The sequence below is a fragment of the Dipodomys merriami genome, unplaced genomic scaffold (assembly GCF_024711535.1).
Source record: "Dipodomys merriami isolate MVZ:Mamm:240054 unplaced genomic scaffold, mDipMer1.0.p SCAF_13, whole genome shotgun sequence".
Taxonomy (NCBI): Eukaryota; Metazoa; Chordata; class Mammalia; order Rodentia; family Heteromyidae; genus Dipodomys; species Dipodomys merriami.
Window position 1 is genome coordinate 39,293,490 of NW_027202604.1, and position 17,101 is coordinate 39,310,590.

A 17,101-nucleotide genomic window follows, 5' to 3' on the forward strand; every position below is an offset into this window, starting at 1 on the left:
GCTGCACAGCAATGACACCTACTGTATACAGGTGTCATGCGGTGTGCCACCAACCCAGCCCCCCACCCAGAGCTCAGGGCTAGGGCCAGAGCTGTCATTCCTTGCTGGGGACATCTGGAGAACTTAGTGACACTGCAGCCTTCTCAGGACCGAGGAAGGCTCTTCTAAGAAAGTGTTCACACCAAGGCCAAGGGATGAGTGGAAAAGATTCCAGAGAAGGTAGGTGGGGTAAAAAAGGCATTCTACTTTAAGTGCATTGGTTAGCTAGTTCTGTGTGACAAACAGTCCCAGGACTCAGAATACTATGGACTAGCAGCAGGTGGCTCTGCTGATCTGGATCAAGCTCACATGACCTCTGCGGGGCTTATTCAAGCACCTGTGCTCAATGGGAGGGCGGCTAGGGACTGGCTGGCGATGGGGGTGACCGGGCCGTGGGCCTCTCAGTCTCCAGCAGACAATCAGGGCAATGGGACCGGCATCACGTCCCTCCCACAGTAATTCCATTGTCCAAAGCGAGGCCAAGGTCAGCTCAGGACTAAGGATTGAGTCTGAGCTGCAGAGGGGCATGGATGTGGGCAGGGGCGAAAACGTGGGACCATTTTTCTATTATTTTAACAGATGCAGAGGAAGCACACAGGTACACAGAGCTAGTCACAGTGTGGTTTTGGCTGGCGGGTTTTGGTGCTAGAGGTGGAGCACAGGGCTTCATGAGCACTAAATACATGCTCTGCCCCTGAGCTACACACAGCCTGCACAGCTCAGTTGAATGTGGACTTTGAAGGTGGTGAGGCATTGTAAGCCTCATTGAAGACTTCAAACTTCACCCAAGGGCAGTAAGGAGCCATGAAAATGTTGGGGGAATGAGGTCTGATGTAGCTTTAGAACACTTTGAGGATCACAACCAGGAAAATTCCAGCAGCTGAAGACAGTGTGTAAAGAGAAAAAGGTAGCCCTTCCAAATCTTGTACCTGCTTCAAAGATAATACGAGTTGATATTTCAGACCATTTTCTATGTCATCTCTCTCTCTTTTTCTCTTTCTCTCTCACTCTCACACACACACAGAGTTTTGTCTGTCTTTTCAGAAACTGAAGTATAATCTACAGTTATGGCCTGCCTCGTTTATTTTCACAGCTATATACTATTCCACTGTAAAATAAGCCACAGCTGACTCTATTTGATGGGATTTCAGGTTGTTTTGAATTTCAATTAAGATTATAGCGAGTGTCCTTGCACCCCAGTGTAAATTCCTCTTGGTTTCTCCCCAGAGATGAATGGGTGAGCACTCGGATGAGTCTATCTTTAATTAAATATGACATGGCTGAATTGCATCCAAAAGAGGCCACCAATCTGCCGTCTATTTCTCCACACCCTTGTCAGTCAGTATTGATAGATACTTTAAATACTCGGCTTTCTGCCAGATGCAAGACACCACTTTGGCCTTGTTTGAATCTGCCTGGTCATTTTATTTATTTTTTTGAGAGGGGGATCTGGCTATGTATCCAAGTTGGCTGGAAACTTGAAACCTTCCTCCTCAGCCTCCCATGAGCTGGGATTACAGGATTGCACCTGCAGGCTTGCCCACCATGTCCTTTTAAAACAACTGTGGCATATTTTACAGCTGGGCAATAGTGTAACCAGGGTCTACATGATTCACGTGGAAGTTGCTTCTTGTTCCTCTGGGCCCTGGCAGGGCAGGACCTCATTCCTGCACCCTTGCCAACACGCGGAAGATCGTAGGTCTGACCAGAAAATGGTATCTTCTCCGGTCACAATGTCAATTTTCTGGAATGCCTTAAACAATGGCTCAATGCTTCCCTGTTGTCTTTCTGGTGGCTAGTCTATTTTCCCAGCAGACATCGTCCTTACTTGTGAAGACTACTGCTAAGACTGTTGCTAAGAGGTTTAATTTCAAAATTGCTCTTTCACTCCTCAAGGACTTCTTTTTTGGGGGGAAAAAAAGGCAAAAGGAGAGGCCACTGCCGCTGCATTTGCTCCAAGAAGGCCCCGCTTGTCGGGGCCAGCAGCAGCCAAGCAACAGGGACAGAGGCTGGGCAGAGGCCTACTTGGTGTGTGTGTGGGGGGGTGTTGGAAGGACTCGGTGGTCATCACGATAATCCAGGAGTCCACACATCACCGTCAGCCTCTTGAACTGAAGGCCGTGGAGAGAACCAGGCATCCGGGGCCTTCTCCTTACCTGTGGACTCTGACCCAGAGAGGCCACTCAGCTGAGGCCACGAGGAGTGGGGGGGCAGGCTGGTGCAGAGGGCGTGGCCTCGTGCAGAGGGTGGAGCCTCGTGCAGCCATTGGGGGGTCTCATGCTCTGGGGGCGTGGCCTCGCGCTGAGGGCGTGGCTTCGTGCAGAGGGTGGGGCCTCGTGCAGCCATTGGGGGTGCCTCATGCTGTGGGCGGGGCCTCATGCTGTGGGCGGGGCCTCGCGTTCCTGCCACCGGGGCCCAATCAGCAGCCGGAGCTCTGGGGCCGCGGGCACTGATTGGACGGTGGGCCGCCGCTGAAGGTATATAAGGAGAGCTTGCGCGCCAAAGCCCCATGCCTGGAAGACGAGGGCCTGCAGCTGCCTGGACCATGGCTCCCGGAAGTGTCTCCAGCCTCACCTCCTCCACCGACACGGCCACGTCCTCAGAGTCCTTCGAGTCTACACAACCAGGTGAGCAGGGCCAGGGCCTCCGTCCTCCCTGCGGTCTCACTCCACCTCCCGCCCCGCCCCCCACCCCCAGCCCGGACCCCGCGTCCACCCCAGGCCGCCCTGCTTAACTGCCGTGCGGCGTGGGAGCTGCAGGCCGGGCGCAGGGCAGGAGGGCAGGCCCTCTGCAGGGGCCGCGCAGCTGCAGGGCATCTGGGGGGGCGAGGGGCAGCGGGGCGGGGCCCAGGGTTCCGCTCGGGGTCGCGCTGCGCGTGAGGGTCCCAGGCTGGCGGGCCCAGCCACGGGAGACCCCGGCGGGGAGGGAAGTGGCGGGAGAGCCAAATCAGCCGCTTCTGGGGCCTTGGAGGACGAGTAGGAGCTGCACTCCACACAGGCGGAAGGCCTCCGGGCCAGAGGGAGCGGCCGTGCAAAGGCACGGGGGCACGCGTGTGAGTGGGGGCCCCCTCCCCGATTGCATGGGAGTCGTGGGGGAAGGGCTGGCGGGACAAAACCCCTCAGTCACGTTCAGGTGGCTCCACTCTCCTGAGGACAACGGGGAGCCCCAGAGGGCTCCGGGAGAGGAGGTGCGAGTGTGGGTGCTGAGGAGAGAGTGGGCTGGGAGTGGAGGAAAGCGGGTGCTGTGTGGATGGAGAGGCGAGGCCGGTATGATGAAGAGGAGGCCCAGTGGCTGGGCAGGGGGTGGCAGGGCTGAGGGCCTCGCGGGGGCCTGGGTGGGCACTGTTCCCAGGGAGATGGGGCTGTGTGGAGAGGAGTTCTGGACACCCCAGGCCTTCTGGGGACACCTTGGTGGTGTGGTTTGGGGGAGGAATGCAAACTTCCGCCTGACTTCAGGCAGGGAAGCCCCTGGGGCCGGGCTTTACCACTTGAGTCAAAGCGCCACTTGGTTTTTATTGGTGCTTAATTGGAGGCCTGCCCGAGCTGGCCTCACACTGTGATCCTCAGAGCTCAGCTTTCTGAGTAGCTAGGTGAGGCTCAGGTACCCAGCTGGGTTGTTTGGTTTGTTTTTGCTGGGTGTGATGGCACATGCCTGTAATCCTAGCACGTGGGAGGCTGATGCAGAAAGGTCAGGTGTTTGAGACCACTTTGGATATATTGGGAAACCTTGTCTCAACAAGCCAAAAAGTGACTTGGAAGCATAGCTCAGGTGGTAAGAGCGCCTGCCTAGCAAGCCTGGGGACCTGAGTTCAATGCCCAGTACTGACCAAAACAAAAGAAAATCTGAAAAACTTTGAGACATTTTGTAGCCAACTGATTTTTTTAAATCAGTTGTGGGTCTTGAACTCTGGGCCTGGGCGCTGTCCCTCAGCTCTTCAGCTCAAGGCTAGTGCTCTACCACTTGAGCCATAGCACCACTTCTGGTTTTCTGGTGGTTAATTGGAGATAAGAGTCTTATAGACTTTTCCTTTGAACCTTGATCCTCAGATCTTAGCCTCCTGAGTAGTTAGGATTACAGGTGTGAGCCACCTGTATCCAGCTCAATTGATTTTGTGAGTCTTTAAGTTTTATGGACTGACAATGGACATTTGCATTCATCACATTTACATCAAGTTCCCTGTTTAAACCCCACACCTGAGACAGGCAGCTTCTCAGACCAGCTTGATCCAATTCCCATTTGCATCTTTAAGTAACTGACTGTTGAGAGACAACTCCATCCTGTGCAATTTACCCCCACACAGTGTGACTCTGGGATGCACACAGTGTGTCTGCATGATCTATACTGGGAAGATTTCTCACCAACCCTGGAGGATGGAGCTGTTGCTCAGTGGTGGAGTGCTGTACTGAGCAGCCCCCGTATACCTTCCTCCCCCGGTCCAAACACCCCACCCCCTGCCTCAGTGGGTAGACACTTCCGTAGCTGGAGCCACACAACTCTCGGCCTTTTGGCCGGCTCCATTCATGGCCTGTGGTGAGGGCTCTTCCTGCCCTGACGGTATGTGTCAGGACTTCATTCCTTTTTATGTTTTGCTGGTCCTGGGGTTTGAATTCAGGGCCTGGGCACTGTCCCTGAGCTTCTTTGTGCTCAAGCTAGAGCTCTACTACAGCACAACTTCTGAGTAGTTTATTGGAGATAAGAGTCTCACAAGACTTTCCTGCCCGGGCTGTCTTTGAACTGTGATCCTCAGATCTCAGCCTCCTGAGTAGCTAGGATGACAGGCGTGAGCCACTGGCGCCCAGCCTCATTCTTTTGTTTATGTCTAAGTAATATTGCATTTTATTTATCCACTTGTCTGCCATTGGCCATAGATATTAGGTGGTTTCTGCTTTGGGGCTGTTAGTGTTCATGTACAGGGTTTTTCGTGTGTTAGAGATGGAACCTTGTATGGACAAGCATGCCATATAAACACAGAAGCAGGCCATGAGGTGACGTGAGCCCCCTCTCTCCCCCCTCCCCCCCCCGCCCTCCTGTTTGCACAGCACTCAGCTGTGGCCTCCTTACTTCATCTGCGGGGCCTCTGCAAAGCAGATGCCAGGCTTAGCATCTGCAAAACGGCCTGATATTGATTCTCGGCAGACAGGGACCTTCAGAAGAGTAATTAGAGGGCTGGAGCTGCAGCTCTTGGCTCAAATGCATAAGGCCCTGGGCTCTATCCCCAACATAACAAAACCGACAACAACAAACAACCAACCCCTAAAACCCAATGCCATGCTGTTAGCACACCTGAACAATGCCGGCACTAAAGTTCATATGGATTTTCTTTTTTCTTTTTCTTCATTGTTTAACTCCTGCCCTGAGTGTGCCCGGGGACCCCACTATGTGGCCGAGAGGGTCTCACAGGTGTCTTTCACCCACCATGGTGTCCTCCCTTCCGCCCATGCTCCCTGGAGAGCCACGGGGTCCGGCTGGGGCCTGCGTGTCACACAGTGCCCTCCGAGTCCTGTACATTGCTTTCTTCAAAATGACTCGGCAAGCCACACCCCCTCCCCCCCCCCCCCCCCCCGGCATGGCCGGCGGGCCCCTGGCCTCGGCCCCGCGGGCTGGACTTGGTGACGCCCTGCGGTCTGTCCCGCAGGCCTCACCCACAGGGTCCCCTTGGGCCGCCGCAACCCATCGATGCTGCGCATGGTGCTGGAGGCGCTGCAGGCGGGGGAGCAGCGGCGGGGCACGTCGGTGGTGGCCATCAAGGTCTACATCCTGCACAAGTACCCCACGGTGGACGCCACCCGCTTCAAGTACCTGCTGAAGCAGGCCCTGGACACGGGCATGCGCCGTGGGCTCCTCACCAGGCCTGCCAACTCCAAGGCCAAGGGAGCCACGGGCAGCTTTAAAGTAAGCGGGGGGGGGGGGGGAGGGGGGGAGAAGGGGGAAGGGAGAAGGGTGAGGGGAGAGGGAGAGGGTCAGGCATGCGGTGGGGGGGGCACTTGGCCCCACGATTTGGATGTGAGGAGCAGCTTGCTTCGCTCCTGGCCTGGGTAAGAGCGTCTTCCCGGCCTGGCGGCCTCTCCACCCTGTCCCTGTCGTTCTGTCTGTCCAGCACTTTCTCCCAAAAGGACAGTAGCGGCCCTGTCCCGGCTCTCGCCCGCCCTGGTGGCGTCTGTCTTTGTGGTGGTGGTGTGTCTTTAGATTGCCAGGACTGTGTTTGCTCTTTGGCTCCCGGGCGCCCTCAGATGGCGTGCCCCCCCTCGGTGCCAAACCTGGCCAGGGGCCGCCCCCTCACAGACCCCTGCCCCTTCCGGAAATGGGGTTCAGATCCTGGCCTGACCAGGCTAGAGGCACAGACTGGGGACAAAACTGACCCCCAGCCTTGAGCTGCTGCTCTGCACCCAGGGCCTGTCCAGCTCCTGGCAGTTCAGTGGGTGCTGTGGGAAGTGGGGTGCTGTCTGTTCCGCCCGTGTCGGGCCTGTGGCGTGCGGTCCCGCTGCAGGGCGTCTCGTCTTCACGGCGCTTCTGGGCTCCTGGGTGGGCTGGAATGACGAAGGATGGGGAGAGGGGGAGCGTGGGGTCGTCTCTGGTCTTGAGGGTGTGGGTGCTCAGAGGACCAGGAGTTCCCAGCTCAACCTGCTTGCCAGGACTCCCTGTGTCTCCTGAACCCCTCTCCGTGACACCCTGACAGATGAGAGGTTGGAGGACGGAGGCTGAGCCCCACAGCTTGGGCCTGAGCTCCGCAGGGCCTGGGGGCAGGTGGAGGAGGGGCAGGGAGGGGAGCCGGGGAGGCCTGGGACTCTAGGGCACAGGGAGGTGGGATGGACAAACGGGGGTGGGAGCCTGACTCTCTGACCGCTGCCCTGGCCCAGTCATCTGTGTACAGGTTTGGAGCCTGCCCCTCAGAACCTGTGGCACTGGGGCGCAGGAGCCCCAGACGCTGAGCTGCTCTCCTTCCTCTCCATGTCCCTGCCTCAGCTGGTCCCCAAGCGCAAGAAGAAGAGCCGGCCCAGGAAGATTGCAGCCCCGACAGCCCCCCAGAAAGCCCGGGAGCCACAGCGGGGCCCTGACAATGTGGGCCGGGGGGCCAAGGCAGCGGAGAAGCGGGGAGCAACCAGGACGGCTCCTCTCAAACCAGGGGTGGCCAAGGAGAAGGCCCCCAAGAAAGGCAGTGAGATGGGGGTCAGTGGAGCAAAGCTGGGGGAGGCCACCAAGGTCCCCCCGAAATCGGACAAGGCTGTTCGGGCCCCTCCCAGCGCCAACGGGCTCGGTGGAAAGATGAAGGCCACGGGCAGTGGGCGCAGTCAAGGTGTGAACGGGGCTTGGGGAAATGTTTGGCCTAAAATGGGGAAACAACTCATGGTAGTTGGTGGGTGGGCAAGCAGGGTTGAGAGGTACCAGGGGTCTGGGGCTGCCATCCTGAAAGTCCTGGAAGGCTTCCTGGAGGAAGAGGAGGCCCAGCCTCTGAAGGCAGAGGCGGGCTGGCAGGAAGGGAGAGGCCTGGGAGGAAGCAGGGCCGTGGTTAGTGTTTTTAGATGCCTCCTAACTGCCATGTGTCAACTAAAGGCCTCGGGCCTGTGGCGGCCCTGTCCGGGTCTGCCCAGCGCCCTGCGTGGAGGAAGCGGACCTCGTGTGCTGTGGTGTGGTGTGATGGGCGGGGTACAGCAGCTCACCTGGGCCACGTGGCCCCGGGTGGGGGAGTGAGGGCTGCAGCCCCAGGGCCTCTGTCTCCTGACGCCTGCCATCTTCCAGGAGCAGCCAAGGCCCACAGGAAGATCAAGGCAGAGGGGGGACTGGTCAGGCTGCCGGCCAGCAAGGTAGGTGTCTGTGCCCTGCCAGGCGGGGGGGGGGGGGGGGGGAGGGGGGGAACGAGGGGGGGAGGAAACGAGGGGGGGAGGGGCTGCCCCGCCCCGGCAGGCACAGGCTTCCACCTGTGCCCAGCAGGCGTGGCCTACCCACGCTGGGAGGGAGGGGGCCTCTCCAGAGCCAGAGCCGCCCTCTGAGCCCTGTGCCAGCCCCACCTCCTCGTCCCCTTCTTGTTCTCTCATAGGTCCAGAATGGCACCACTTCTCCCACCAAAAGGAAGATGACAGCCCGGGCACCAACTGGGGCAGCCGCCCCCAGGGCTGGGGCGGGGCCCAAGCGGAAGGGGGCGGGGCCTCCCATGGGGAGCGCGCCCAAGGCCCAGTCCCGGCACAGGGCCAGGAAGACACAGGCCCCTGAGGGCCCCAGGAAGCTGCCCACCAAAGCCGCCGCCTCCAAGGCGTCCAGCAAGAAGGTGGAGGCCAGGAACTAGGGCTTGGCTGGCAAGAGATGGTATTTCGTGTGATCTTTTATTCCCCAGCAAGCCATCGAGCTATTTAATTGTAACTTATTTATCAATAAAGAGTACCTTTTCTGTTTTCTCGCATGTCAGGATGGGGAGAAGATGAGGTTCAAGGATTTGGCCTTCTGCACTTACGCTCAGCAATCGCAGAGCACCTCCTGGTGACCTGCCTGTGCAGGGGACCAGACGGCGCCCTCTTCCTGGAGGAGATGGGTGCATCACGAGTGGACAGTGGGACACGGAGGGCCTCGGGAGCCTGGGAGGGGCTGGGCCGCCCAGGCTGTGGGACTGGGGATCTGGAAGCTGCAGGGAGCCTGGCAGAGGGCGCCGCAGGGCTGCTGCGTTGGGGGGCGTGGGAAGATGGGGTATGGCTCTGCGGGAGCCTGGGGGAGGCCGGAAGGCTTGCCAGGGCAGATGGGGCAGTCGGGATCCAGACAGGGCTGTGGGCAGGGGGGGAGCAACGGTGTGACTGCGGGAAGGAGGGATTGGAGGAGCTGGGCCAAGGGCCAGGCGCTGCTGCAGCCCGCAACTCCACCGTCAGGACGGCCGGCCCGGGAGAAGAGGCCTGAGGTCTGCACTGGCTTAAAAGGCCCTGGGGCGCTGTTCCCATGAGAAGGGCCCACGCCACCCCATCCTGTCTGGGCTCCGTCACTCCCTGCCCAGAGGACAGTGGCAGTGCCTCCGGACAATGTTTTAGACCGGCAGCTAGTGTGTGATTTTTTTTTTTTTCCAGTCGTAGAGCTTGAACTCGGCCTGGGTGCTTGTCTTTGGTCTTCCTTTGCTCAAGGCTGGCACTCTACCACTTGAGCCGCGGTGCCACGCCCAGCTTTTTTCTGTGATCAGTTGGGGGTTAGAATCCCATGGACTTTCCTTCCTGCAGGCTTGCATTGAGCTCCACCCTCAGATCTCAGCCTCCTGAGTGGCTAGGGTTACAGGCCTGAGCTACAGGTGCCCACTTTGTTTCCTGTGTTTTAGGTCTTTGACATGCAGTCTTGGAATTGGGCACGTGCTGTGGGGAGCCAGGCGCCACGTCCACCTCAGCCCCAGCCACGCCAGCGTGTCACGTGATCTCCGGTTCCGCCACTGCCCGGGGTGGAGGAGGGGGCAGGTGGACCGCCTCGCCCAGCCCTGTCCTGATGGCAGACCCAGATGCAGAGTGAGTGCTGGCTGTGCTGGGCCTCCGGTGGCGGGCCTGTGACACGGGGAGCCGCAGGGGGCCTGCAGGGGGCAAGGGCTGCCATCCAAGGGTGCTGGAAGGCTAGGCCCGCCTGTCACCTCCTTTGTTGTAAGGAACCATCAGAGGAGAGTTGGGGCTTGTGCCCAGCCAGGGGCTCCAGTTGTGGCCCGGAGTGGGAGGGGCTTGTGGAGGCGGGGCCGCACAGGGCGGGTCTGAGTGACCTCAGACAAAGGCGGAGCTTATGGAGAAAGGAGCAAGCCCTACTAGAGGAGATGGAGGCTGCCCAGCGTGGGCATCAGATCTATCTTCCTGAAGTTGCTCGGCCCCTCCCTGCCTCCTCACCCCCCCTCTCCTGGAACCCCACGAGGGCTTGTCTGGCACTGCCGTGGCCTCCTTGGGGTGGCTAAGTGTGGTTGCCAGCCATCCCCATGGGGCACGGGGAGCAGGTGGCAGCTGGGGCTTCCTGGGCTTCTTCGTAGCCTGGCCTGGGACTGGGGCAGCTCCACTGGGCATGGCCGCCTGGAGCTGGGGACTGGCCGTGCCTGCCCAGTTGGGGAGGAAAGTTCTAGCATCCTTGTGGGCCCTTGGGCGAGTGCCCCATGGCTGCGCAGCAGCCTCCCCTCTCCCCTTGGAAGCTCCACTTCGGGAGACTCTGCTGGGGTCCACTCCTCCCGGGGTCCCCCTCCTCCTCCCTCTCCCCTCCCTCCCCCCTCCCTCTCCCCTCCCCCAGGCTGTCTTGTGCAGGCCAGCTTCTAAACTTCAACAGGGAGCCGCATGCTAATCAGGCGGCAAGCCAGGCTGCAGAATATTTAATGACAAAAAGATGTTATTGCCATATTGCCGCATGGGGAGAAGTGGGGTGTGAAATGGTGTGTGTACCCCACTCCCACCCCGCCCCCATCAGCGGCTTCGGCCGTGCCTACCACAGCCACTCGGAGCATGGCACAGCGCTGATTTTCCTCATGCCTGTGTGTGTGTGTGTGTGTGTGTGTGTGTGTGTGTGTGTGTGTGTGTGTGTGTGTGTGTGTGTGTGTGTTTCCTGTTTCTGGGAAACGGGCATCCATTCTGGAATCACTTCCCCCTCAAAGACCCCGTCAAATATGCTGATAACTGAAATGAGATCTGTTAAGAACATCATTTGAAGGATGAGGACCTGCTCTGGGTCCCGAAGCTATTTTGGAAGTGAAGGAGCATTGGCTGTTTTCTTACTCTAGAACTGCTATCTGTGGAGTTCTGCTTCCTGCTTGAACTTTGGGTTCAAGGTTTTGTAGATGGCATGGAGAGCAGGGGCACACTGTCACCTGTGACCGTGGGCTGGAGGCGGACTCAGCGCGCTGGGACGGGCGGGCCTCAGGCTCAGACCCCCAGGTGGCCTGGGCGGGGTGGGGGAGGGGGTTTTCAAGAGTGGGTGTTTGCAGACCCCAGTCAGATGACCTGTGCAGAGAACCTGTGTGCTGCGGTGCAGAACTCGTGGATTTGCAGACCCAGCGGTCATCTGCCACCTCCTGGCTGTGTGGGGCCTCTCTCTGGAGACTGGAGGGGAAGGAAACCTTGTCTGCTGTGTGCCCTTGGGGACACTGCTTAGCCTTGCTGAGAGGGGGTCTCGTCACAGTGGAGGGCATGCACTTAGTATGCACTTAGCATGTGTAAGGCTCTGGGTTCCAGTCCAGCACCACCCATAGGAAGGGCCCAGCCCCGCAGCAGGCTGACCCCTGGAGGTGGTGGGGGCCCCGGGAGGCTGTGGGCAGGCAGCTGTGGCCAGGCCCGTCAAGTACACAGCCATAGTACCTCCTGCAACCTGGCAGAGGACGGCAGGCCTTCGGGAGGTGGTGGGCATGCGGAGGCCAGGAGGCTGGCCTTCTGCTGGAACTGTGTGACAAAGTAGCCACCCCTCCCCCTCCCATCCTTCTCCCTCCCTCGCCCCCCCCCCCTCCCATACCACCAGCCATCACAGGACAAAGGCTGGAGCCCACAATAGGTTTTCTGGCAGGCTTTTATTATAAAGAAGGTTCCAGAGAGTTCCAGCCCTCCCGTCCAGCTCCCTTGGGTCTGGCCAGGCCTGCAGCAAGGAGCCTGGTGAACCCGTCGGCGTTTTCCGGGCCTGCCATGCGCGGCGCGGTCCTTTCCAGTGTTGCCGGGAGCCCTGGGGACGGCCGGCTCCTCTGCACAAGCGGCAGCGATTCACAGTTGGCGCGTGGCGTGAGTTTTTTAATATATAAAAGCTTTTTTTAAAAAACAAAAAAAACAAAACCCCCCAAAGTGGTGCTATCTTTAGAAACATTTCCAGAAAGATCAAGTGGCCCGGCTACAGCGTGTGCAGCCCAGCCTCCCACCCCTCCCCGGGCACCAGCAGCCCCGCGTCCCCTTCTTCTGCCCCTCCCTGCGGGCAGCGGGCACTGCCGCCTCTGCCAGCGGCCCCCGGAGCCACGCAGACCCATCCCTGCACGGCACGGTCTGTGGGCAGGTCGCAGAGCGTGTTGGTGGACCGAGGCCCCACCAGGATGGGTGAGGTAGCGAGTCTGGACGGTGGCCTCTTCTCCCGTGGCGGAGCGGGGCTCTCGGCCGGGCCAAGTCGCTGAAAAGGGGCAGTGGCGGCCGGGCTGAAGGCCCCTGTCCCAGTGCCAGGCCTGAAGTGGGCAGAGGGGCAGCGTGGGTGCGGCCAGCACCTCCCCTCCAGCCCACCCTCCGGCTCAGCGGCCCGCAGCTGAGTTGTGGGCGGGGGCGGGGCGCAGGTGGGGCCTCTCGGGCGGCGGCACCGCGCCTCCCTGCACTCAGGCCTCGCTGTAGCATTCGTAGATGTTGTTCTCCATCAGCGCCACCACCTGCTCAAATTTGTGCTGCAGCTGCGTCCTGCGGGCCGTGGGGTTGGCCTCCAGGGCGGCCATGATCTGAGAGGAGGCGGAGGATCAGTGGGGCTGTGGCCGCTGGGCGTGGCCAGCCCCCCCTCCGTCTGGGGAGAAGCCAACTAGCCACCGGCCGCCTGTGCCCTCCTGAGCAGCACGCGGGGCAGGGCAGCCTCACCTGAGGGCGATACCTCTTGGCATATTTGTAGATCTCTGCCACGGCCACGTTGGTGTTGAACTCGTTCTGGTATTTCTATGGGGGAGGGAGGAGAGAGGAGGGCCGTCAGCCACGCGATCCACGGCCCCGTCTGCTGCTAGCACCCGCAGCTCCCACCAGCAGGGGCAGTGAGGGCACCGGAGGGGGGTGCCCCCAGCTCTGTCCTGTTGAGGCAGCAAGCCAAGCATCCCAGCCTCGCCAGCCCTGAGCGGCCCACCCTGGACTCCTCGGCCAGGTGGGCGTTCATCTCCTGCTCGCTGAGGGGCGTCATGTCCTGGATCTGCTTGTAGTAGCGCTGCACGATCTTGCGGTACTCGGGGATCTCCTTGGCGTACAGGAGCTTGTTGGTGGGCGAGTCCTGCACAGTGAGAGGCTGATGTCACCACCCTCCGGCCAGGCAGGTGCCAGGCGGACGTCCCCCCTCTGGACCCCGGCCGTGCTCGCCCGGGCCTCCTCAGGCCCTGCCCCCGCAGCCACGGCACACCTTGCCCAGCTGCAGGTCAGAGATGGAGCAGGCGTCGATGAAGGCCTGGGCAATGACTGACAGGCAGGCGTCTATGTGGTCCGTCTTCTCGATGTCGAAGACGAACTGGGGGTTTTTCAGGATGTTCACCCAGAAGCGGAGAGGCAGGCTGCGGGGTGGGGGTGGGGGCGACAGGGCCACGTGAGCCGGCGGAGGCGGGCAGGGCACAAGCGTCTGGGAGGGATTGTGCTGGCTCTGCCCTGAGGCCCCACCAAAATGGAGCCTTGGGGGACTGTGGACGCACAGGGTGGCGCTGAGGGCCCAGGCCACGCTGGCCCACTACAGCCCTCTCCCTCCCTGCTCCCCCTCAGCTCCCCCTGGAGGCCCCAGCCGGGTCTGGTGAGCATTAGAAGCCCCCACCCTGCCGCCCGCAGCCCATGCCAGCCCACAGCTCCTCCCCCCAGCCTCGCACGCAGCAGGCAGTCCAGAGCAGAGAGGCAGGCCTAGGGGTGGCCTGGAGGAGGTGGGACAGGTCCCCCGCCCAGAGCCACCCAGACATCGGAGCAAAGGGGTCTCCAGAGCACCGAGGAGCTTCTGCAACTGCTCAGAAACTGCTCAGAGGTGGTGCTGTGTATGTACGAGGGTGTGTGGCCAAGGCTAACCAAGCTAAGGCTCAGGGAGCTAGGAAGTGGGCGTGGACTGCAGGTCAGGCAGGGCGGCGTCCAGCCTGGCTCTGTCATTCCCAAGTGTCCACCAAGGAGGCGGAAAGGGAGCAGGGGTTTTAGTGTCCCGGTTTTACTGCAGGGGAAACTGAGGCCAAGAGAGGCCTCACAGCTGGGAAAGGCTGGAGGAGCAGAAGCCAGGCTCAGCCCCAAGCCCGAGGTGCCGGGCGCCGTCCCCTCTGCGCCCCCCACCCATCCCCACCTGTTGGTCTTCCAGATGTGCAGTGTGTCTGGGTCCGAGATCCCCCTCCTCTCCGCCTGCTCCTCCAGGAAGTCGAAGAAGTACTTCACAGCCAGAGGGGGCTTGTCTTCCCGGATGCTCAAGATGGCCTTGAACAGGTCATCCAGAAACTTCTGCAGCGTGCCCTGTAGAGAGCAGTGGCCAGTGTGGGCCAGGGCTGCTGGGGGGAGGGGCATGGGGCAGCGGCGGCCTCTGTGGTGTCAGGGAGACCCCTTGTACTTGGGTCCAAAGCACTCGGGCTAGGGGCTCAGAGCTGGGAATCGCTGGGGCCAGAGTGAGGCTGGGCCCACCTTGGTGGACAGCAGGCGGGTCAGGTAGATCTCCGGGAGCACCTTCTTGCGGTGGCTCTGGCGGTGGGACTTTTTGGGCTCTGCCAGTTCGTCCGTGGGCAGCACCTGGGAGGCCCGACACGGTCGGTGCTGTGGCATCCGCAGCCTCCGCGGAGGTCTGTCCCGTGCTCGGGGCCCAGCCCTGCCCACGCTTCCCAGTGCACAGGCTGTGGCTCGGGCAGGATTCCATGGGCTCCCTCACCCGGCCTTTCCCAGGGCCTGGGAGCGCTCTCCCGGAGGCCCAGGGCGGCAGAGAGCCAAGGCCACACCCCGCGAGGGGCCAGGTCCCCAGGGCCCAAGGCTGGGCACTCACCAAATGGAAATACTTCTCCGTGTCCAAGTCTTTCACTGCGAGAGGAAAAACACAATAAATAAACAAGAGACAAGACGGGGGGAAGAAGAGAGCTGCAGAGAGAATGAGACCAAGCACGGCTGAGACAAAGACTCCGCCACAGACAAGGGAGCGACCAGAAAACCAGCAGAAGCTACCGCCGTGCAGGAAGAGGCCTCGAGAGGGGCCGGGCCAGCCACCGTCCTCACCCATCCTACCCATGAGCCCCGCCAGCCCAGACCACAGGGGCTGCCGGGGGGCAGCCAAGACCCCACTCTCAACCTCATGAGGGACCCTGAGACCCAAAGTGCCCCCGCCTGCCTGCAGCACAGCTGGCCTGAGAGGGCAGCAAGGGCTGAGGCCGCCCCGCCCCCTCCCCGCTGCCCGGCAGCTGCTGGGGCTTCTTGGAAGCACATCCCGCCCTCCTCCTCCTCCTCCTCCAGCTGCCCACGGGACAGCATGGGAGAAAGGCGGCCATGGCTCCTCCCGTGGCCATGGAGGGAGCGAGGGTCTCAGAGCTGGCCTTGGCTCTCCAGGCCCTACCTCTGCCCAGGGTGGTGTCCTTCTTGTCCGTGAGGCTCATGGCCAGGGAGGCTCCTTCCGGGATCTGAGGTTGGCAGGGAGGGAGAAGCCAGGGTGAGACGCTGGGGAGGGTGGGGGGGAGGCGGGGGTGGGTGGGCGGAGGGTGGCACCTTGTAGTGGGCCAGCGTGTTCAGCTTTTTGCGCCCATCCTCCACAACAGATGTGTCGTCCAGGTCCCGCAGGATGTAGCTCTGAGTGCTGGAGGCAAACCACTCTAGGGGAGGGGGGGGCAGTCAGGACAGGGGGCCTCTCCCTGTGGGGTCTGCAGTGGGGGGCAGCGGGGCTGTCAATGGCACAATCACCAGTCTCTACCCACCAACCCTGGGGATAAATGAAAACCTGAGCACCCAGCGCTGGGTAGCGCAGCCTGGGCCCTTGTGGTTCCAGGGTGAAGAGTTCAAGACTCCCAACCTCCTTCCTCCCCATCCCTCCTGCCCTCACAGCAGGCCCCGTCCACCCTCGCGGTGGCCCCAGGGCCCTCCCGCATGCCATGCCTGCCCGCCCTGCCCACCGAGGTCCACGTCCTCCGCCCGGGGCCACTGGGAGTAGGGCACGTTCTTGCAGAAGGCCTCCAGGATCTTCTCCTTCACCTGCGTCAGCGTGTCCGTGTCCATGGCCCGCACGCTCAGCGAGTCCATGCCACAGCCCTGGAAGGACACGTTCAGGTTCTGCACGAGAGAGGGCAGATGGGAGTCAGCGGGTGCCACTACCCACCCCCAGCTTGGTGACCAGGCTGGTGACTTGGTCTAGATCGGAGGCCAGGACCGCTGGAGGCCAGGACCGCTGGACAGCAACGCTCTCTGGCAGCCTGGGGAATGGCCCCGCCCCTCACGGACCCATTCCCCCGCCCACTGCCGATGGTCCTGCCGCTGGCGGGGAGGGGCGGGCAGAGGTGCTGCCGCTCACCCGGGGCTTGGCCTCTATGTTCTCCCGCAGCAGCCACTCCTCGTTGAGCGTATATCGGGCCTTGCCGGTGATGGCGTCGATGGAGCCCTTGTTGATCTGCTGCTTGATGGCGCACAGCAGCAGGAAGAAGGGCTCTCCCACCGTCTCCTGTGAGGACTGGCTGTCAGGCCAAGGCCACCCTTCACCCCCAGGCCACCCGGCAGCTTTCCGCTGAGTCGGGGTCACACAGCAGAGGCTGCGAGCGACCCGCACCGCAGGTAAGGCCAACCTTGCACGCTAGTTCCCGCTCCCGCCTCTGGGTTTCACCAACCACCCCCAGAGTGGCCCACAGCCTTGAACGACTTCCAGGTGACCACTGCACTGCCAGTGACCCCCCGCAGGTCCATTTATGTCAGGCGGCGAGGTAAAGGGAGAGGAGATATGAAGGAAGAGCCCAAACACAATAGTGGCAGGCAGATTTGGCAAAGATAGGAAGGCAGCCTGCCAGCCTCGTCCCTGACCCAGTTTCCAGATCTGGCAGCGGACGCCACTGACGTCCTGCTTTCTAGAAGATGGGGCCAGGCTCAGGGAGGACAGCCTGGCTGAGGCCACAAGAAGTCGCCACAGGAGCAGCGGCCAAGCCCAGTGTGGCGAGCGTAGCCCCCGATGAGAAGAGGCGGCCGCCAGCGGGCCAGGCGCCCCGGGGAGCTCTCCCCGGCGGTTCCTCCCTCCCTGCTTCCCCAAGAGGCCAGAGGACCCCGCATGTGCAGAAGGAGACCCGGAGCAGAGAGGGCTGCACAGCCCAGGGCCACAGAGCTGACTGCGCCAGAGCCCAGACTGAAATCTAGGCCATTTTAGGCCCTGGTCTCTAGCCAGGCTTTTGTCTTTCTCCAGGATCACGGGTGGCCGTTTAGCCTCTGCCACCACAGGGCAGCTGACGTAGAGAAGCACACGGGCTGAA

General features: G+C 61.3%; 2 protein-coding genes across 2 annotated transcripts in view; one reads left to right on the top strand and one right to left on the bottom strand.

The window, feature by feature from the left end:
• On the top strand, window positions 1-8,320 carry LOC138824494 (histone H1.8-like). The gene is made up of 6 exons (XM_070018366.1): window positions 1-219; window positions 2,517-2,666; window positions 5,675-5,931; window positions 7,003-7,333; window positions 7,777-7,841; window positions 8,075-8,320. The coding sequence occupies exons 2-6, from the start codon at window positions 2,549-2,551 to the stop codon at window positions 8,318-8,320; spliced, it is 1,017 nt and encodes a 338-aa protein (XP_069874467.1). The 5' UTR covers window positions 1-219; window positions 2,517-2,548.
• Window positions 8,321-11,512: 3,192 nt separating this feature from the next.
• Window positions 11,513-17,101, bottom strand: part of LOC138824831 (plexin-D1) — a 37,882-nt gene continuing 32,293 nt past the window's right edge. The window contains exons 26-36 of the mRNA XM_070019181.1: window positions 16,162-16,308; window positions 15,767-15,923; window positions 15,366-15,469; window positions 15,217-15,280; window positions 14,656-14,690; window positions 14,304-14,408; window positions 13,975-14,138; window positions 13,072-13,219; window positions 12,805-12,945; window positions 12,549-12,623; window positions 11,513-12,415 (exon numbers count right to left, since the gene is read on the bottom strand). Coding sequence (XP_069875282.1) covers window positions 12,299-12,415; window positions 12,549-12,623; window positions 12,805-12,945; window positions 13,072-13,219; window positions 13,975-14,138; window positions 14,304-14,408; window positions 14,656-14,690; window positions 15,217-15,280; window positions 15,366-15,469; window positions 15,767-15,923; window positions 16,162-16,308 — 1,257 coding nt within the window. The 3' untranslated portion in view covers window positions 11,513-12,298. The remainder of the gene's footprint in view (window positions 12,416-12,548; window positions 12,624-12,804; window positions 12,946-13,071; window positions 13,220-13,974; window positions 14,139-14,303; window positions 14,409-14,655; window positions 14,691-15,216; window positions 15,281-15,365; window positions 15,470-15,766; window positions 15,924-16,161; window positions 16,309-17,101) is intronic.

Coding starts and splice junctions, on each gene's coding strand:
- LOC138824494 (XM_070018366.1), top strand. CDS start 2,549: ATGCCTGGAAGACGAGGGCCTGCAGCTGCCTGGACCATGGCTCCCGGA. Junction 2,667..5,674: donor CTTCGAGTCTACACAACCAG/GTGAGCAGGGCC, acceptor TCTGTCCCGCAG/GCCTCACCCACAGGGTCCCC. Junction 7,334..7,776: donor GGGCAGTGGGCGCAGTCAAG/GTGTGAACGGGG, acceptor GCCATCTTCCAG/GAGCAGCCAAGGCCCACAGG.